Source organism: Pangasianodon hypophthalmus, chromosome 19 (assembly GCF_027358585.1).
Source record: "Pangasianodon hypophthalmus isolate fPanHyp1 chromosome 19, fPanHyp1.pri, whole genome shotgun sequence".
Classification (NCBI taxonomy): domain Eukaryota; kingdom Metazoa; phylum Chordata; class Actinopteri; order Siluriformes; family Pangasiidae; genus Pangasianodon; species Pangasianodon hypophthalmus.
Window position 1 is genome coordinate 17,995,804 of NC_069728.1, and position 22,767 is coordinate 18,018,570.

General features: G+C 39.1%; 1 protein-coding gene across 2 annotated transcripts in view; it reads right to left on the minus strand.

Annotated features, from left to right (window-relative positions):
• akap12b (A kinase (PRKA) anchor protein 12b) overlaps positions 1–22,767 on the minus strand; it is a 61,246-nt gene that overhangs the window by 18,407 nt on the left and 20,072 nt on the right. Inside the window, exon 2 of one of the 2 annotated variants that reach the window (XM_053242028.1) lies at positions 11,694–11,793. In XM_053242028.1, coding sequence (XP_053098003.1) covers positions 11,694–11,793 — 100 coding nt within the window. Of the gene's footprint in view, positions 1–11,693; positions 11,797–22,767 lie in introns of both variants that reach the window. The other variant, XM_026923781.3, reaches the window with a different exon arrangement.

Sequence of the window (22,767 nt, forward strand, 5' to 3'; positions counted from 1 at the left end):
TTTTTTTTTTTTTTAATTAAATTGTATTTCCGTGATAGAGCTTGTGGTCAGATCATTTAGAACCAAAACCAAAACAGAAAAATAGCTTTTTTATATTTTACAAAACATTATTATTATTATTATTGATAATAATAATTTTATTATTATCTTGATGGATCACCATTTTAGACTTAAAAAGCAAAAAGCAAAACTTCCTCAGTGTCTCTTTTGTTTTTCTTTTTTAAATAAAATTAAATAAAATGAATAAAATTAGATTTCATTTACATTTTATAGACTTTGGCCAGTTCAAAGTGGTAAAAACATTCAATTTTGTTTTATTTTACAATACATTCACTTTTTCCAGTACATACTCTACGCATATATTGTTATAAATTCAAAACAGATGCTTTGCATCAATAGGTCGATCATATTATATCTTTAAAAAAATCCAGGACTATTTTTCTTAATAAATTTTAAATCTTAAATAAAAAGGAACAAAAATAAAATCTTCACATTCTTGGCTATATTTCCTCTAATAATTATGAAAAGTCATTTTTAATTGGTTACACTGCAGAGATCCTGATTGGTGACGTAAAAGTGGTAGATCAACATTTTGCTATTTATATATTGTTATGTATACGTTAATTCTCCTCCTTTTCTGCGTAGTGAACAGCTGTACTGCAGCTCCACACATCCAACGCTGACGCGCCGTTATCTGCACAATCAGGGAAACGTGACTGAATCCAAAAATGCCTGAGCGTGAGGTGTGGTCCTGCCTGTGCACAGGGCGAGGTGGGCTACACGCTGGGGTTTGGGGAATGAGGGGGATGACGTGACATCATCATCAACACACACACACACACACACACACACTCCTACACACACATTCCTCAAGCTGGGGGATGAGGTTAAAATAATAGGAGGAAAAGGAAATGAGTGCTGTGTGTGAATCTAACCCGAATCAGAGAGAGAGAGAGAGAGAGAGAGAGAGAGAGAGAGAGAGAGAGAAATGACAGACAGAACCAGAGATAGACAAAGACAGAGAGTGAGACAGAGGGAGATAGAGAGAGAGAGGATATTAAAAAAGAGAAAGAAAGTTGGTCTGTCTCTCTTTCTGTCTTTCTCTCTCTGCTTCTATGTGTCTTTCTCTGTTTCTTTCTCTTCTTCTTTTATTCCATCCAGTAAGTTATTTTTTATTTCACTCTTCTCTACTTTCATTATTAATATCCACCAAATAATCTCTCTCACACACACACACACACACACACACAGACACATCCCTTTCATCTTGCTTTCTATGGATAACCGGAAGCAGAGGAATGCCACAGGAAGAGCACTCCTTCTTTTGCGTCATGACGACTTCTTCCTTCTCCAGTTTCCTGTGCCTGAACAGAGCTCATTCCCTGCTCACTTTGTTCCCAGTCTTCCCGTTTCTTTGGTATGACATAACTGCTTTATAAAGCTATTAGGCTACTTGTGATTCCAGGTATGTTCTAGAAATGTTCACCATCATCACAATCATCTATTTTCTCACATACTTTTCCCTTTAGCCCTTAAGATTAGGTCCATCACTGCTGAATTCTCAGCTTCTCACGTCTGAAAATCACACGTTTATATTAATGCACTCGTTCTAATACGTTATCATTTCTATGCTGGAACTGGTAGGCAGACACGCCGCATAAGCAGATTAAAAATGTGTGTGGTTGTCGATATGGCGAGGTTTTCTGTAAGGAGAAGTTTATTTAACATTTATGGAAGGAGTCTCCAGTATCAGTGCTTTGTTACAGTCAGAGGTAAAACTTCAGAACAGTTTTTGCAACAGAGTTTTTGCTTTGCAGTTTCATGGTAGCATGGCAAGCTGCATTTTTTGACTTGTTAACAGAGCCTCAAAGGTTTGTGCCTTATTCATCACAAAGAATCGATTCAACGGGTCCATTCATGGACCGTTTCCATGGCCCACCCTGAGACCCACGGCTTTGATGTGTTTTAGAGTCTAACGATGTGACAAACATCTTTTAATGGTGCAACAGGGTGGAGACAGGGGCAAGGGAGAGGAGCAAACAATTCAGGATCAAGGTTTTCTCAGCAGTTGTGATTTGTAAAATCCCAAATGCAGTTTAGAGAATGTCACTGGTGAACGCTGGAGATTAAACCGCACCTCATTTCCCTCTGCTAGCGCTCAAGCCTGCAATAGAAAGGATTACACACTCTCTAGTAATCTCCTCTAGGTTTAGACCCTCATCCCTGATCAACTGACCACCCAGAATTCATCTGAAAGGATGAGTGCAATGGTTTACACAAGCCTTAACACACTGACATTGTGTAAATAAGCACACGCAGAAATGCGTAACATCATCCTCATGCTCAATGGCACACGATCAACGTAACTTAGACTAATAATAAATGATATGAAATGTTTTGTTATTTAACAAAAAGAAAAAATTTATAATCGTTGATATGGTGTTAAACATTTATGGAAGGAGTCTCCAGTTTCAGCAATTTGTAACAGTCAGTACATTTTCTGACACAGGAAAGTCTTCAGGATGACAAGCTGCATTTGAGAGGAAAAAAAAAAAGACAGCCTGGAGAAGGAACGACCAGAAGGCAAGTTAGTTCCAAGTTAGGTATAAAGTTAGCATTAACAGGAACTAACTTGCCTTCTGGATGTTCCACAATATTAAATATAATAATAAATGGATAAGAATTTCAGGTCGTATGTTAATTAATAAAAAAAAACTGTAATTGTAGTATAAGAGAAATAAAACACTTTGGGATTTGCTGTTTTGGTTGGTATCAGTAACTCCGCTTCATCTCACCACCCCATCACTGATTATTTTCCTACAGAAGCTATAACAGCTAATAATGTGCCTAATCCTTTAAACAGAATTCGGGGAGTGCCTTCTCCAAGATGTTTCTTTACATTTTTGTGACATCTGATTAGCATGAAGGCTGCCCAAAAATGCTGCCTACATAGGTACTCTCATCCTCATCCTCACTTCACTATTCCAAAAAAAAACCTTCTTCCTTTTACTGCCTTCATATCTTCTCAATCCCTGTACACCTCTGACCATTCATTATCATCTGGACCCAAATCGAATTAGACAAAACCAAATTAATCATGCATTAACGCTCCTTTATTATGTGCAAATGTCTCACTTGGCCAACATCCGCTCTACCCCCAGATGTTTCTACAATCCTGGTATTCCGCCTCCATCCCTCCGAGTTCGTCATGTGACACGGGTCTGCTGTAGGTTGGGGGGGTAGTCCCTGAATTTTTAACCCATTTGGTGCAGTTTGTAGCAGATTAGAATGTTTTAGATGTGAAACTGGGACAGGGAATCCAGTTCGCCAATATCTGAAGAAGTCCTTCGCTCCAAAAGAGGAGGCCTGGGGCTAGCTCAGTGGTCAGGGAATGAACAGACAGGGAATGTACTTTCATGTTAAATGTTTCAAGCAGTTCATCAATCCTGGAAGCAACTCTTTCTTTGTATATATACAGTACAATTAAATTTTTTTCTTCACATATCCCAACTGGGAAGGAAGTCGGGGTCAGAGCGCAGGGTCAGACAATGATACGGTGCCTCTGGAGGGGTCAAGGGTTAAGAGCCCTACTCAAGGGCCCTACAGTGGAAACTTGGCGAACTCTCAGCTTCTCGTTTCTGCACCAATGCAATAGAAATAAATCTATGCTAATCAGCATAGCATAGGAATAACAGTCAAGTGTGCACTTGACGAAAGTGTGCACTATCCCCTTGAAAATATGTATAAAAAATATACCCTGGTGATGGGGTTCTGCTTGGTCCTGCTTTGTTGCTTTGCTGTTTCTACACACTTTTCTAGCACTTGCACTATTGACGAGATGTTTTCCTTTGCCATGGAGATGCCATTGGGAATCATTATGTGATCTGACAAAGCCACACATCTTGTCATCCGATCCGGAGCTCAGAGCTGAGCGGGCACCGTCCATGTGGCATAGATTCAAACCTACACAAGACTACACAGATTACTATTACTAAGTGCAAAACAAAGTTTTCTGTCTTTATTTTCTTCCGTTTTCTTAGGGTGGACGGCTATATACAACCTGCCATGTCACCATATTTTGCTTCTTTATGCAAAGGATATGCAAAATACACCTTAGCACTAACCAGAACTAGCACTGTCAAAGAGAGGTTTACATTTCCAGGAAGACATCACTGCCAATAATTATGTGGTTTGAGACGTCCTCACAGTTTTGGTCAGGAGGAAAGTTTGATTATTGATCTGTTATTTACTAAGATCCTAAATAACGAGTGTTAATTTGCATGCACAATGGGATAAAATGCATGCACAAAAACTGGGCATGTTGTGAGTGAATGTGCTGTGAATATCTACTACAACCGAAACTCATTTTGAAAAACTTTCATTATTTTACTATGGCATAAATAAAATATAAAACTCCTCATTATTAGGACTGCGGCTGTCTTCTGTAAATTTAATACCTGCCCTCCAGATGTATTAATTTGCATGCACTATCACCATTTCTGAAATTACTTTCAAGTTTGGTAGATCACATTGCTGGTGCAAAATCAATTGATTTGCACAGATTCAGCCCAGTATTTTGTACCTTTAAGTAGATGGCAGGTTTATTAAGCTAAATATACAAAATGGATGTTAGTTTAGTAATGTGAAAGATGCAAACCTCCATGCCCTTGTTAATAAACTAACTTGCACACTTTTTTCTAAGCGTTATCACGTTTTCATGGGTTTTTTTTTTTTTGCACATGCAAAGCTTTAATAAATCGGAGCTGGCATTCTCATAGTACTTAACTATAACTAAATATTAGTTAAGGATCTATATTTCATGAATCAATCCTTGTAAAGTGCTTATGAAGTGAAAGGTCTTTAATATCACGAAGAATTTTTTAAAACATTTTAAATGACGCTGACAGCAAAACCATCACTAGCAAAGTGGATTTTGCAGCTGGGGATTTTACAATAAGGGTTCTGGCGAGGTGAAGAGAGCTGACCGGCGCAACTGGGACGCGGCTGAAGCCAGACTGCTTTCTGAAAGGCTGATGAAATGCTTTTGGCAAACGTGCACCAAACTCTTGCAGAAACTGATCATTCACATGTGTGTAAACACACCTACAAAAACAAAGTTAGATAATTGAATGCATACGCAAAATTAATTTCAAAAGGATAATTCTAATATCCCGTCGTCTTTCTAAACACACACACACACACACACACACACACATGGTTTTCTTACTAGCCTCTGTATGAGATAATGGTTGATCTCATTCTCTGGATCGTTTCAGACGTCCCCTCCTCGACAGCTGGGAGGAACCTAGGAAGCGCTTTCATTCTTTCTGTGTGTGTGTGTGTGTATCTATGTCTGAATCCATATACATTAATGCATGTAATCTGTGTGCAATCATACATGTTTGTATGTTTTACAATTAGCTAGACACTGACACCATGTGAAGCTGCATTTCGACTGCACGGGTGGCCTTTAGTGCTGGTGATTAGTTACAGTGTGCAAACTCGTCTCATCACAATAGCTCTAATTTTTGGCAGAAGAGGAGAAATTGCACAATGCAGTACATTTTTTGGCAAAGCCTCCACAAAACTAAGGCTGCAGAATATCAAACGCCCCTCCCAGCCCGGAGTTTGTGTCTCGGTGTGAGTGTAAGTGTGCGAGGGAGAGATTTGGACAGAGACCGCAATGACCCAGTGCTTTTACTCCATATTTGTGGGAGGAGATGGCCAGACAAAGAAAAGACACCCACGCCCTTGGAAGCAGACACAAACACATACATAACTGACACAAAGACATAGTTCACACAGCAGGGAAAAGCTGATTTATTACTTAAATAAACTAAATTACATTTTTTTTTTGGTTGCATTTGCTTGCACACCATTGCATTTGCTTGTGGAGCAAACATTAACAAGTTAGCTAGCTACCAAATGGATTTTTTTTTTTTTTTTACATAACGGCAATGTCCTGTCATATCTGTGAGGACAAAAAAGAAGACATGACATGTCTTCAATGCTCCAGTAAAGGGTTTCTCCTCTGGATTTTGTCTCTGTTGCTGCTCTTGTCTGAAATTCCTGACACCAAAAAGCGCCACATACCAAATGAAGAAAAAAATGACCCACCCACACACACACACGCACACACACACATACACGCACACACACACACACACATAATCTGATTTGACTGGTTGAAGTTATTCATATGTCCAGAAATCTGTGCACTTTTGTGGACTGAATCCAAAATAAAATCAGATTTCATGTGAGAAACTGGATTTGAGCTGCCTGTCTGAATAAAATCCAAGCATTTCTCTTTGCAATACTGTATTATGTAACAAATAAAACACACTGTGTCATGCTATTACAGGAAAATATTCAACAAGAGGGTGGTCTGATGAAATAGTTACTGTTTTCCAATAACAGCAAGTCCTGAAGGGTTTACTCCTCTTATACCACAGTGATTTGGCAATGACTACAATTTGGTGTATTAATGTATAAATATAAATAAGTTAGTTCCTGTTATCACTTGCGGCACAGCAGCTATGAAGTTAATAAGAAAAACAAAAATGCTGCCTGATATATATAATTCTCTGTGAATGAGCTGTTGCTATAGAAACGATAATGTATTAGAATGAACACACCAACCTGTGATTTGCAGCTGCACTACTGTCAGAGCTGCTGGTCTAGAATATTAATCAACTCCTTTTGACCAATCAGTAAACGGAGCTGTGATATAAAACACGTTAATAGCCTGACTGTTTCATCTTCTAACCCTTGGCCTAAAGAAGCATTCAGCCTGTCCAGCTTAAATAAAATAAAGACATTTTCACTGAAATTTAAAGCCATGGGAAAAGTTTCACAATGACTGTGGTTTATTTTCATACACTGGTTTTGATATGAGCGGTTGCGTGTAAAGTGTGGGTGTGTGTTTACATGTCCATCCTGTGTGTGTGATGGTGCATACGTGCATGTTTGTGTGTTCGAGTGTTCAGGGTTGATCCTGGGGCCTCCTGTGAGAACCATTTCTTCCTCGCTGTGTTTCCTTCCTTCACTTTGTCTCCAGTTGGACACCGAAAGACTACCAGGCCATTTTATTTCTTTGTATGCTGTTCAAATCTTCACTCTTCACACAGGTTAGATGTTAATTTGACCGCATTGCCGGTAATTAAAATATTCAAAGACAAAATGACCATGTCGATATCACGATTCAGGTTTAATGTGCAGCATATGACTAAAACAAGGACAGTTTTGATATTGAGTCCAAAACATAGTTTCTACGCATACACTGGGATGTGTGTGTGTATGTGTGTGTGTTTGTGTGTGTGTTTGTGTTGGGGAGGCAGGGCGTGTGTCTTTCTGTCGTGTTATCAAGGCATTCCTCCTCCTGCTTCTTCAGAGTCTTTGGCTTTATCTGGCTCCGAGCCCTAAACCCCCTCTCACATACGTCTCAGTCAGCTGCCACTTTTGCCCTGCCCCACACTTCATCTCTCCATTTACCCCAGAGTCCCTCAGCAGGGTGAGTCATTCCCCCTACCCCGTCGCTCAGGCTTCAAAACGCTGACACGATAGGAGCATACCAGACATTCTATACATCCAGACTGTGCAGCGCTGACATCTCTGGATAACAGCTTTGACCTACAGTCTTACACTCTAAACATTCTGACCTTAGAGATCTCAGTCTCTTAGGGTTCTGTAAAAGCAAACAGATGTTGGTGCAGTTTTGAAAAATAGTGATGGAGACTGTAACTCAGCACAAGCAGCATGGCCTTGGGCTTATATGTGTGTGTGTGATGGAGAGAGAGAGAGAGAGAGAGAGAGAGAGAAAGAGATGATGTTTCAAAGGAAAAAACAAATTATCTTGCAGCAAACATATTGCTTACATTTACATTTCATTTGCCAGATGTGTCTATCCAAAGCATAGGAATCAAACCCACAATGTTGGAAACGTGTGGGAATTGAACCCATGATCTTAGGATTGGAAGCATGTGGAAAACAAACCAACTATGGTTGGTTTGGAAAGAAAGAGCCTGTTACGTTAGGATTGGAAGAATATGGGAATCAAACCCATGATGTTGGGATCGGAAATTTGTTTGAATCAATTTCCATAATGTTGTGTTATGTTGGGAACTGAACCCATGATGTTTGAACTGGAATAATGTGGGGATTTAAACGAGTGTGGGATTTGAACACATGGTGCTGGAATCGGAAGAATGAGGGATTTGAAACCATGATGATGGGACTGGAAGAATGTAGGAATCAAAGCCATAACCAAAATGAGGGGATTGGAAGTGTGTGGGAATCAAATCTATAGCTATGGTGCTGGAATTGGAAGAGTGAGACCATGATGATGGGCCTGGAGGAATGTGGGAATCGAAACCATAGCTACAGTGTTGCAATTGGAAGTGTGTGGGAATCAAACACATTATAATGGGATTAGAAGACGGCGGAAGCCAAACCCATGATGCTGGGATTGGCGTTGTTTAGGAACTAAGTCATGATGTTGAGATGAGGGAATCTAAATGAAAGCTACATTTTTGAAAAGGTGTGAATTTATCAGCGTCAGACCCGAACACATTAGGATTGAAAGCATGTGGAAATCAAACCCACAAAACTGGGCCTTGTGGGGTGTGTGGGGATTAAAATCATGATACTGGGATTGCAAAAATGTGGAAATAGAACCCATTAAAAGAGTGTAAGGAATGAATTTATGATGCTGGAATTAGATGAGTGGGGGAATTCAACCCATGGGATTGGAAAAGTGCAGGATCTGAACTCATGTTGGGATTGGAATTGTCTGGGAATCAAGCCCATAATGTTGGGATCATTGAAGCCTGTGGGAGGAATTAAAAACCCATGATGGTGGATCGGAAGCATGTGGCAATCAAAAATCTATGATATTGAGATTTGAACAGTGTGAGAATAAGATCCATGATGTTGAGATTAGAAGCATGTGGGAATCAAAGCTATGATGTTGGGATTGGAAGCATGTAGAAATGAAAACCCTAATGTTGGGATTGGAAGACTGTGGGAATTGAAACCATGATGTTGGGATTGGAAACATGTGGAAATAAAAACAATAATGTTGGAAATGGAAGTGTATGGGAATTGAAACCATGATGTTGAGATTGGAACCCATGATGTTGGGATTGAAGTTGTGTGGAAACTAACGTCATGACATTGAGATTGGAGGCATGTAGGAATCTAAAAGAAAATACATTTCTGGAAAGGTATGAATTTTCATCAGCATGGGAACTGAACCTATGATGTTTGGTCTGGAAGCATATGGAAATCAAACCCTCATTGGGCCTGAAGGTGTGTGAGGATCAAAACCATGATGTTGGGATTAGAAGAATGTGGGAATCAAACCCATTACATTGGGCTCATGTTATTGGGATGGGAAGCATGTACAAATCGAACCCATGACGCTGGCATTGGAAGAGTGTGGGAAACAAGTGATGCTGGAATTTGAAGAATGTGGGAATCAAACCACATGTTGGGATTGGAGGTTTGTGGAAACCCATCATAGCAAGACTGGAAGTATACGGAATTTAGCCCATGATGGTGAGACTGGAAGAATGTGAGTTACCAACAGAGACTTGAGGAGTGCATGAATCAAACCCATGATGCTGGGATTGGACTCACATCTGAACTAAATCGATAAAATTGGGATTTGAAGCATTTACAAGTTATGAGTTTCCAGAAAGGTATATCACTAAAGAAACTTACTGTAAAGAAGAGAAAGTACATATAAGGTTATATATAATATACATACATATAATATTATTCAATATTGAATTATCAATATTGCACATCAACATTGTCAATATGATAAAAGTGTAAATCTTAATGGACGAGGCATGTCCTTTTTGTCCACACAGAGCCGTCTGTCTGATGCATCATAAGGTTACTGTGGTACTCAATTCAGACTCATTATGGCGTTATTAAAACGCAGCGGTTCCTCTGTAGGTACGCCGCCTATCTCTGCATTTAAAGTCGTCTCAAGTTTCTCCACACACGGTGATAAGTTCATTTAAAACGTGCACAGGGTTCTCTGAAGCTCCACCGGGTCATGGCTCGCTAAATATTTTTGGAAGGAAGCAGCTCGGTGGTCTGTCGAAGTTTAAAGGCAGCGAAAGAACAAATAAACTACACACACACACACACCACAGAGAGCTCTGGAGATCCGTAAAAAGACCTACTGCTGACTTTCAGACAGGTCGAAGTGAGGAGAAAATGAGAAAGTGCTGCTTTGAAAAATGGAAAAGGGAATATGGAGACATAGATAAGCAAAACAGAGCATTCCTGCCACTCCCTGGTCATTAATTAAATTCATGTGAGTAAAAGGTTAATATCAATAAAATATGTCCATCTTACTACCAGCTCCAGTATAAAAGAGACTCTAGGAATCAGCTGTTAGCTAAAAACAGGTTTTTAAAATGCTGGGTAAGGGGGGTGGGGTAATCTCACGTTAACCAATCAGTTAATGTGATCAGTTAACAAGATCCACTCTCAATCATTCCTAATCCAGAGCAGGACCAAAAACAATTTTTTAGAACTTTGACCTAAAAACTAAACACATCTAAAGTTAATGAGTTCCCCAAAAAGTTCCTGAAATGGCTCCTGTGATGAAATTATGCCTAGAGTTGGGCACAACTTAGCCAAAACTTGGCATTATTTTATTCATTTGACAACTCAGAATAGCGAATTACACGTGTGATCAAACAGCCTACGTCCTGCACACACATTCCAAATACATGACATTGATTTAGTATCTTATGGTGTCATGAGTAACTGTCAGTGCGTGACATTAAAAAAATAAAATGCAAAAGATTAGGATGTGCTGGATCAAGTGCTATTTTATAAAGATAACTTTATAAAGATAACATTTTCATTCAATAAATGAGTCTTTTATTTTTTATTTTTAAATGTTTATTTTTAAACATTTTTATTCAGTCTGTATTTTCTATCCCTATTTCTGTTAGGTTTTAAAGGCATGTACTTGTGTTGTAGACACTAGTGAAAAACCCTGTCTTGGGAAGCTTCTCCTCAAGAAAAATCTAGCACTCTCGAGGTGTGAACTACACGCAGGTGATTTTAATAATCTCAATGGAGTGGAGACCAGAAAATCGACTTAACCCGACTCTGAATACACGTAACTTTCCCTGTGTATATACTGACGCACCTTTTGGACTCAAGGAATCAGAATATGTGTGTAACCGCTGCTGAACAACTTTCTGTGTAAAAATCTACACTAATAATAATAATAATAATAATGAGAAGAAGAAGAATATAGAAAAAGAATATATTCATGCCACAATGCAAAACACACACTGAAATAACGTCACTGTCTTGCAGTTTGCGTCACTTTTGTTACTTTGCATAATTGTTTTGGTTCCTGTAACCTGATGGGAATGTGAAACAGGAACTTGTCCAGGAACTGTGTAGTTCTCTATCTCTCTATCTTTTTCTCTCCCACACACACACACATACACACACACACACATATCCTGCACTTAGTCTACTTTCTTTAGGTGTCCTTTAAGGGTTAAGGGCTGAGACAGAGGAATAAGGGGGTTATAGATAGAGATAAAGATCATTCCTCATACCACAAACATGACAAATGGGTGGTCTGTTTGTGACATTCAGAGACATACCACACAACCAAGTGCGCACACACACACACACACACACACACTTACCCTCGGCCAAAGTATCGTCCTCATCTTGTGTGTTAAAGTCTGTCTGCTCATCCGTCTTCCCATTCAGGCTGGAGATTGAGATCTGTCCATTCTTCTGCAGCTGCTACAGAGAGAACAAGACATTGCTTACAAACTGACACACACAAACACACACACACAAACCTATTACCCACTACGACATTGTCCTTCAGTAGTGCACATTTTTAGTTCAAGTAATGTGTTCAATGATTTAACATGTGGTTACATGAAGAACTGCAAAAACTCAAAGAGTGCGTTATTTGAGTGAATCCAAGAATCAGAGTCTGTATCCATGGACACGGTCAAAACACAGACAGACAGACGTCAACATATTAGAATTATCCACAATCGCAGTCAAAAACAGGCAAAGGTCAAACTCGGAAATAGTACACACAGAACAAAGTCTTGAAAACAAGGCTTGGACTTATCAGTATAAATACACAATCAGGCAGGGTATAAATAGACAAACTGAACAACACAGAACAGGTGAACACAATCGGATAACACACCAATAACAGGTCGGGGCGGAGACAGGCCTAACACAGGAAGAAAATGACATGAAGGCAGTGCTCAGAACCACGTCACACGAAGAGAGGGGGAATTTGTGACAAACGAGATGTAATTATGGACGATAAATACGTTTTGAACTTGGCTCTAAGGGAAGAAGGAGGAGCCACCAGAGGACATTGACGTTTGAAGTTTCTGATTCAGTGCAAACGCAAATAAGTGGCAAAACATTTAGAGTGGACATTTTGTGTTTTAAAATTACCGGTTGTACCTGTCGAGGATGTTATTTGGCATGTCGGTGACATGAGGTAACGTCCAGGGATCTGTCGTTTCTCTTTAGTATGTTTTGAGACATTACGGCACTACAAAAAAACGGGTACTATAGTGTCGTGAGTAGTCAAGGAATATATTGTGTAGTGCCTCATTTGAGACCTAGCCTAGTCCAGAATGAATACTAATGAGTACTAATAAGCTATGTTTCCAGTATAGGGACATTTAAAAAAAAAAAGGTGAGTCATTGGTGGTGAGTCAAAAGACAATGTCACAGAAGTGTGATTTATTTATTTATTTTTTACCTGCTTTAGCTACATTTGTTGAGTCGGCGTTAGCTTTGATGTCCTTAAAAAAAACTTTCCAAACTTTCTCAAGTTTCTGCTTTCCTGAGTTTCTGCCAGATAATGCATATCCTGGCATGGTGGCCTGCACTGACATTACCACAATCACACAAACAAACACACACACACACACACACTTACTTTAAAAGGCTAATCAGACTAATGGATCAGGATGGGCTCCAGAAGAATGATGCCTCTTAAGAGGATCCCATTATCAAGGAGCCGCTGAGCATTTTAACAAGGGCTTTCCTGCTTTCTGTCGTCAGTCTGCCCTTTAAATAAGGAGGGTTTCCCTCACTGTCTGCTCCTTTTACTACTAACTCACTCAGCGTGTATGAGACAATAGGAAAGAAGGCGAAGTTTGAGAAGAGATTAGTGACAACACACAGTGTACATCTCATAACGCCTCGTAGCTCCAGTGCAAACACAAGACTTCTGAGGCAAGTGAAACACTGCCAATACTTCAACTTTGGCCAAACTGATATAAAACAGACTATAAGCATGAATAATAAGAAGGATGAGAGAGATCATATTCAACACATTAAGGGAAATCTGATGCTCCACAATTTAATTGAATTCAGAATGCACTTCTGGAAAAAAATCTGAGTAAATGCAGTGACATTAACAGAATTAATTAGTTTATAGGAGAAGTAACACCTCTCACACACACACACACACACACACACACTTTGCAGCTCTGACAGCGGGCCAGCAGGTGTCTGTTTGACTCCACCTGGCTCCTGACCCCGGGGCCCTCATCCCATGACTTCCATTGCCCAAATTCCAAACATCCTGTGTGGAATTCCAGAGCCTGATGGGGGCAGACGCTCCCAATCTCTCTCGCACTGTCCATCCACCCCCACCCTCACCGCCAATGAGACCTCCATCCTAAACACAACGAGCTGAGAACCCCCTCAGTAAGTGCTAGATGTTAAGCCTTCAAAGTCTGTTCTGTTGATGGACGACACAGTCAGTGGACTTTGTAACAGTTTCATTATTAGATGGTGTAAAGTTAAATTATCATAATGTATAATATTGAAAATGGCTGTCTAATTAAAATATTGAAGTTTAACTATAAAAAAATGAACCACTGAGAACTGTTCTAATGGGTGTGGCTTAATATTCTACTGCGCACACATGCACAGTAGGGCTATGCTGGTGATGTGATTGTTTTTTTCATACTCATCTTTACATATTTCTACATATCTACATATTTTTTATTCAGTGTAAAAGAAGCAGAAAACAATCTGGCTGGTGGAGATATTAGAGATATTAGACACTAAATTCTAATATCTATAACAGCTCCACAATGAAACATTTGAGCAACAGATTATACCAAGACATCTCATCAATGACGTCTCATCAATGACGTCACGTGTCATCGATGATGTCAAACACTTAAAGACAGATTAGCAGCAGCATTGGTTTCAGAAAGTAAGTCTTGTTAGTGAGTAAATATCAGAAGATTTCTGAAAAGATTTTAACTGTCACTGCATAAACAATTCTTTTGCCTCCAAAGCTACAACTAATCTTTCTTTTAATCTGCATTAGTGACAATAATAAATCTAATCTACAGAGCAAGCTAGGCTAGTCAGTTAGCAGGAAGTAGCTAGGACTGAAGAGCGTTGTTATGGTTACAGTGTTAGTGCTGTTTTTTTCATGACAGCACAAAAGGCGCCAGCGGTTTTTCTGTTAAAATCTCCAAGTGTGAAAGCATGACATGTCAGGAGATTAAATTCCATTGCGTTAAGTGATTAATAATTCTCCATCTCGCATTCTGTCCAGATGGAGAATTTTCACATTTCACAACGTTTACACAGAGACAGAGCGACTCCGACTGTGCGACTTCTTCATGTTCAAGATCTGCTCTGTTTTACATCTCTGACCACCCAGATACACACACACACATTACTAAGAACTACTCTGCACATTTAAGTCTCATTTAAAAACCCATTTTTTCTCTTTGGCCTGTGCCTAGATGATGTGTGTGGTGTGTGTTGACGCTGTAGCATGCAGTTTGGCACGATCACCTTTTACTTATTCAAAATAAATTTTAAGCTTTTTTTTTTTTTTACATTTTATGTCTTAGTTCCTTTTTCTTTTTTTAAAGGCAGATTGCTTCATGAAGACAAGCCAAATGTCCCCAGAAGGACAAAAATGGCAGACATCCCCCCTACACAAACACACACAGGCACACACACAAACACACACACACCCCCTCACACACCCTCACACAGGTGCCACACTCAGTTCCATCTTACACCATCGGTTTCTGACAACTGCTTGACAAGAGGAAAGAGAGATTGACTGCAGGGGTGTGGACATATGTGTGTGTGTGTGTGTGTGTGTGTGTGTGTGCGTGTTTGTCCGCGTGTGTGTGTGAGTGAAAGAGCTGTTTAACAGTTAAACAGAGGTTAAACAGCATCCATCTTTATGACACCACAAAGAAGTGTGACATGAGGTCCTTATTTGTATTTGGGTATTTGCACTCAAGTGTGTGTGTGTGTGTGTGTGTGCTATCCTGATGAGTTTTGTGGCTGGAACTGTGTTCTCCTGTTTGAAAATGATGACTGACCTAAGCAGAAAACAACTCGACACACATCTCTAAAATGTTTTTAGTCCAGAAAGAAAACTGGACTCCAAGCTACTCAGCTCTTCTATCTGCCACTCATTTGTCCTCCTATCCTTTTTTTAGGCTTTGTGTTGGATAGCTGTCTCTTCCTCATGTTAGAACACATGTGTCAAACACAAGGTCCGTGGGCCAGATCCAGCAGATCTGCAGCCTCGTTTCATTTGGCACATGTGAACTTGTAAAAAAAAAAAAAAAAAAAAACAGTAGTGAATCGGCCTGCAGTAGGCCTACACTACTGCTCGACATTCTCACCCTAACCAGAATTCACAGCAGCTCCGTACTGTAGTGACCGAAATTGTATAGCATATGCGAACAAATAAATATCCAAAGGATAGTTACCGTAAACCGGCATATATACATGCACTCCAGTTTCTATCATGGCTGGCTTGACCACGGTCTGAAATGCAGGATAAATCACCAGCTGTGTGCTGCGCTTAATGTAAGTCACACTCGCATTTAAAATCAATTCAAAAGCAAATTGTGTGTTGCGCCAGCAGTGCCGTAATTAATTTAGTCAGGATGAGAAAATATACACACTAACATCATGATTGTTTTCCTGATCTGTACAATTAAAATGGTAAGTGTGACACGCTTGTATATTTTATAATTAATCATTTAAGGCACAATCTACCGTCAAATAACCTTTAATATTTATTAATCTAGCCATATCAATAACATTGCCATAAAATACCTTTATGACAGTTCCGCTGAAAACGATTACAGTAACGTTACTAAACAATAAAAAATAAATAAATAATAAAATTTACTATATTATAAATCCTGATCTCCAGCTACTTCACCGACTCCAGCTACTTCACAGACTCTCACTTTCATATCTCTGTGCTTATAGTGTAGCTATCCGGTTAGTAGCTTTTAAAGAGAAAATGCATCTTCCCAATAGGCTAGTCTTGTTTCTCATCACAGAAGTATATTGGTATCGAGTAAAATGCGATTAAGTGATGTGCTAATGTTTAACATGAACACTTTTGTATGCTGAGTCAGGAATAAAACACTCGCTGATGTGCTGTTATAGGAAAATAATCAGTGATGGTGTGGTGTGATGAAGCAGAAGTTGATTATTTTTTCTTCTTATACCACAGCAATCTGTCAATAATGACCATTTTTATTTGTTAATTAACAACTCTTCATACACTTTATCCATTTATAGTTACATTTAACATTGTGGAACGTCCATGAAATAAGTTAGTTCCTATTCTTTTTGAATGACACCATCGAAACAGTAAGCAGACATTTTTACACACCTCTACTTTAGCTTAAAGTTTCTTCTTTTGAGCCTCGCCTACTTTCACAATGCATGAGCTGGACGAGCAGTCATTAGTGTACGACAGAGCATTTTTCTCTCCTGTGGTACATGAGCTCATAAAAAGCCATCGACAAGCCATTAGCTGTAAAAGCTGATGAACAGCGTGAGGTCGGACCTGCAGTAGGGGGCAGATGTAGACGTCTCCTAGAGAGAGAGCTGATCATCACCACAAAGAAACGCTCATAAAACTCCAAACCTAGACTAACAGAAGACCACTTCTACACACACACACACACACACACACACACACACACACACACACATATGAAGACCACTTCTACACACACAGACACACACAAGGTCCATATGAAAGGGGTATAAATTCCCTGAAGGGTTGTAGTTTATCCTAACATCCTCTTTAAGAATGTTTTTCCTCATAGCTCAACTCGACACATTCATATATAATGGCATCAAAATGAGCTCAGCCTGCAGCTGGAAACAGTACACAACTATTCCAAACACACTATAAAAACATTGGGATTTTATTTATCATCGGCATCTATCGTTCTTTTTTCTTTTTTTACTGCGTAAACATTTTCATGGCCAAACAGAACGAAAAATGCACAAAAATTTCACTGACTGTCTTTGTACTCATGTGAGTATTTTGCTAAATTCCAATCGGCTGTAACCATGCTGTTATTATGTCATTACCAAGCACGTTCACAGCACACCTGATTTAAATTTAGCCATGCTTATAAAAGGCAAAGCTCACAAAGTGCTGAAAATGACAAAATGATGACTAAATAGTGAAAGAGTGCCTCCTAAGTGTGCGCTAAATCTTCCAGTAACGCAGCTCAGCCACTGCAGCGCATCAGCTACCACTGACACACGCTAACTCTTCCTGCTTTCACAATGCAGCTTGTCATGTTACAGAGAAAGCAGCTGAAGACTTTCCCGTGTCAGAAACCTTAAAGTTACAGTTTTAACTCTGATTATTACAAAGCGCTGACACTGGAGACTCCTTCCATAAATACTAAATAAAAGTCTCCTTACAGAAAATGTCACCATATCAACAATTACACATGTTTTAAATCAGTTTATGCGCAGCGTCCACTGTACAAGTCCCTGTGAATGAGCTGTTGCTATAGAAACGATAACGTATTAGATCGAGCGCATTCATGTTAACCTGTATATAACTTTTATCAAGCCTGTTTGTAAACAGCACAAATGTAACATGTTCCCTTGGCACATAATTTTCTAGAAATAAATGCATTAAATAAGCAAAATATCTGCTAATAGAATGACAATTTTGGGCTTGTCATCTAGAAAAATGACTACGAAAAAGTTTATAGTCACAGAATGAGAGATGTTAAATAAATTAGCCTATATTCAAAATCTGCTTTTTTGCAGATCAAATGTCAATGAATAAACAATTTCTCTGCACACTCACTTCAACTCATAGTCAGTCACACTAACGAAGCTGAATGAGTGAGAAGCGGGACAGCATTGGGAAATCTCAGTGAGGCAAACACGAACACACAGGACGTCAGCCCCAGAGGGAGCCCGAGCATTGTTACACTTTTTTACTTTATGTGCCGTGACCTGTTTGGAGTCCTGATGTTTATTAGTGTTGCTGTTTGCTTTGGTAACTCGTTTACTGCTGGACACAAAGGCTCAGCAAGAACGGACCGTAATTCTTCAGTGTTTGTGCTCCGAAGTCAGATTAACTGTGTGTTTGTGTGGGACCAATCCCCGGCCAGAGAGCAAATGGAAAACTGCTCGGTACTGCTCACTCGTCGAAGATTCATCAGATCACTTTTAGAGACTCGAAACCGAATCACACCAACGCTGTGAAGAAAACAGAACCAACTGCTATACGTTAAAAGAATTAATGATAAATGTGGACGTAAAATAAGTAGACTTGAGTGTTTCGGATATTCAGGAATAAGATTCATAAGCATTAATACGTCTACATTATACTGAGACACAAAATATACCTGATTTTTTTTTAAACATGAATAAACGTTTAGTATACTGTAAGGAACATACGCGAGGACATAAATAGTCCGACTATCACGTCATAACTCGGCAGCAGAAGCTTGCATGGAGTCTCTTGGTTATTATTTTTAACGATGTCAGTATTGGATCAGTCTCAAATATCAGTCGATACTCAGTTGAAAGCTCTGATATCAGTACAGTATTAAATCTAAAAATAACATCCAGTTTTTATGGTACAAAAATTCCATGTGCACCAATTTCAAATGATTTTCACATTTACGTTTTTGTCAGTTCTCAATTCTGATTGGTCAGAAGGTGTTGATTAACTTTCCCTAACTGCAGCTCTGACAGTAGAGCAGCTGCAAATCCCAGGTTCATTGAATACATTATCTTGTACAGTAGAGACGCCACAGAAATGAAAAATTACATGTACATATTATGTGTATTTGCTGATATGGGGAAGTTTTCCGTAAGGAGATGTTTATTTAACATTTATGGAAGGAGTCTCCAGTGTCAGCGCTTTGTAACAGTCAGAGGTAAAGCTGAAACTAGGTTTTCCTGATATCTTCAGGACAGAGGGGTTTACACTTTGCGTTTCTCTGTAACGTGACGAGCTGTGTTTTTTTTTTTTTTTTTGTCTACGAGAGAGACAAAAGAGAGGCAGGTGATGGAACGATGTTCCAAAGCATTAAATGTAACTACAGATGGATAAAAATGACATATCACTCTTTAATTAATAAAAAAATGTCATCGTTGACAAACTGCTGTGCAATAAGAAGAATAAAGACACTTCAAGGCATGCTGTTTCATCACTGTTTCATTTCCTATCACAGCACATCCTCCTTACTTAACATCCCACGTACTCATGCTTCCAAACACACTTACACAGACGGATGAACTTCCTAAATGCTTCCTTCATTCATAAGCACTCAAGTCAGGATTTCATTCCTGAAGGATGCTAGTGGAGAGCTATTGTGTTTCAGACTATAAACAGAAGATCGGTTCGCGTCGTCCCGTGACATGTGCACTTACAAGATGAATCCTACTCACGCACACACGCTTGTCAATACACACTTATTGGCGTGCATTCTCCTGTCAGAGTTTGTTTCTTTTAAAAGCTAAGAAGGTTCGAGTGAGATGGAGACATCATCCAGCTGCACACATGTTCATGACCTCTTCTAACAATTTAAATTTCATTGGTAGCTGCTGAAAGAGTCAGAGCCTTGAGGGAGACTACTGCCCCCTACTGTAAGGAGTGTGTCTGTGTGTCAGGGTCTGTGTGTGTACAGAAACTAGAGCACTGAATAGAATAGAGTGAGTATATTAAGGTTAGTATATTAATTCATAATGAGGATTAGTACTCTGTAAGGAAAAAAGGTACATTTCTGGTCCAGGTCACACAGTCGTCCTTAAGGTCAGATCATGTACCTTAAATTATTTTAAAGATGCATTACACTTACTTTTCAAAATGAGAAATAAATAAATACTAAAAGTACAGAAAATGTATCTGTCACGGATTGATAGCGGAGGCGGATGAAAGTGCGGATTGAGTTTATTTCTAGTGAAAGGCATGAAGACAAAGGCTATGAACACAAAACTAAACAAACAGGAACCAGGTACGCATAGCAATAACATGAACACAATGTAGACTAGGTGACAAGCAACCATGACGACAAAAGACAAAAGCTAGACAATGAGTGCTATACAAGACGTGACTTAAATACTAATGCTCATTATAATTATAATCCAACGTGATTCAGGTGCAAACAGTCATGTGACGTGCTGAGTGTCGTGGTGAGGTGATGTGCAGGTGCTGATGGGAATTGTAGTCCTGTTCCGTATTTGGCACAACCATGACCGTATTCTTAAGTTAACGACATCACTGACGCCCTTTGTGCCCTGATGTCTACATCTTTTACCGATAGTGTTACTCTAAAAATAATGAATGAACAATTCGTAGATAATTAATAATAATTTTCATAGATGATCCCAGAATATGAGCTGGTCTAATTTTACAGAGCTCTAGTGCCATCGCGGTCAAAACCCTTAAAGAAATTCCCGTGAGATTTCCACTGAAATCTATGGCCTGTCAGGAGGAGGTCATGGGTCAACTGTTGTGATTTTCCCAGTGAGATGCTGTGGATATTCTTGGGAAATCATTTAGTATGAAAATTCATGTTTCTCCCACCGAAAGCCTTGAATGTCCCTGGGACTCAGATGAGACCACACTGAAGACCGGATGCCCTGAAAGAGGACTTCCGTAAAATTCCCATTATCACTAATTAAATCCCAAACTGATAGTGAAATGGAACAAACTTTATATAACGTATTATACAACAGCACTGTTCAATTCTTAATTCTGATTGGTCAGAAGGTACAAATCACGGGTTTATATTAATGCACTCATTCTAATAGGTTATTGTTTCTATAGTAACAGCTTACACAGGGTCTTGTACGGCAGATTACAGGATTATGGATTATGAACTATGTATAATTGTAGCTATGGTGAAGTTTTCTGTAAGATATAACATTTATGGAAGGAGTCTCCAGTGTCAGTGCTTTGTAACAGTCAGAGCTAAAGCTGTAATTTTAATTTTTCTGACATTTTCAGGACAATAAAATGAAATATAATAATCAAGTCTGAATTAACAGTAACTCCGCTTCATCACATCACTTGGTTGTTGATTATTGTCCATAAAAATCCAAAAGAAATCAGACAACACTGCAAATGGAAAAAAAAAAACCTTGTTAGATTGTAAATTGCGAATAAAAAAAAAGAAAAACAAACAAACAAACAAAAAAACCCAAAAAAAAAACAAGCAAAAGAAAACCCAATAAAGAAACCTCAGAAACCCACATACTATAAATGACTAATAAATTGAATAATTAAATCTAAACTGATATAAAAAGATGTCAGCTGGTCCAAGTAAGTATTTATAAAGATGATTTAATAAGACACACAAATTCTTTAATCTGATTTAATTGTGATATTTATTAGAACGGAGCCAGTGATGGTGTATATCACGGCAATCGGTAAACACAAAGATTTAATTCAGTTTGGACAGATTCTGTAATTCACTTCTGTCCTTATTTACCTCTCTTTCATTCCTAATGTTGGTAGATTTATATGAGAAACCACCAGATGGATTTCACGCGGCGGTAAACAAGCAATAAAGAACTGATTTGATGTGCAAAGCTGAAGCCAAGCTGAGTTTAAATGTTATTTACCTCATTCTGTTTGAATTCTACTTTAATTTCAGAAAAGTGAGCTACTCCTCCAGCAGAGCAGCGAGACAGAAAGCCTTTTCGTAGAGGTTTTGTGAAAGGGATAAGTGCACACACAAACACACAGTATTGAAACCACACGTACCGCAGACTGAATGCATCATCTACCTTTGCACAAACACAGACGAGAGATGAGCAGCACAAACATCCAGCCGTAAATCACAGCTCCATCATATAAATATTAGTACATTTTTAATTTAATACAACATAACGCAGATGTATGTCATGATTCATGGAAAGCCATTAGGGTTAGCATAATGTCAGGCAATGAGACCAGATCTGGCTAATGGTACTCTTAATGAAATCAGTCAGCTTACAGAACACAAAACACAAACTATTCCAAGCTTTCAGAGCTTGCGGGAAATGAACAACTCAGATTGGTTTAAAAAAAAACCCTGTGGTTTCCAGAGCAGACAGAGCCATAAGTTAAACATCAGCTCTTATTAAGTTGTCGTAAATTTACGGCGTGTGTGCCTGACATCCACAAACAACACAGAATTACACCGGATTTGATGAATCGCCTGCATCTCATCGACTGAGCCATGGAAGCTCTCCTCACCCTCCATGCTGGCTCCAGCTGGGTCTTAAATTGCAGCAGATGCACTAGCGCACATGTGGCCACTTGGGATTGGGAAAATCGATACGTAGATGCATCATGATTCCTGTTTGAAATATCCTTCATGGAAGCCTGTAAGGTTTGTAACAAGAGGTGTGGGATGGGTTAAATATGCTAGCAAGGAGAAGCTCCTCTCCTGT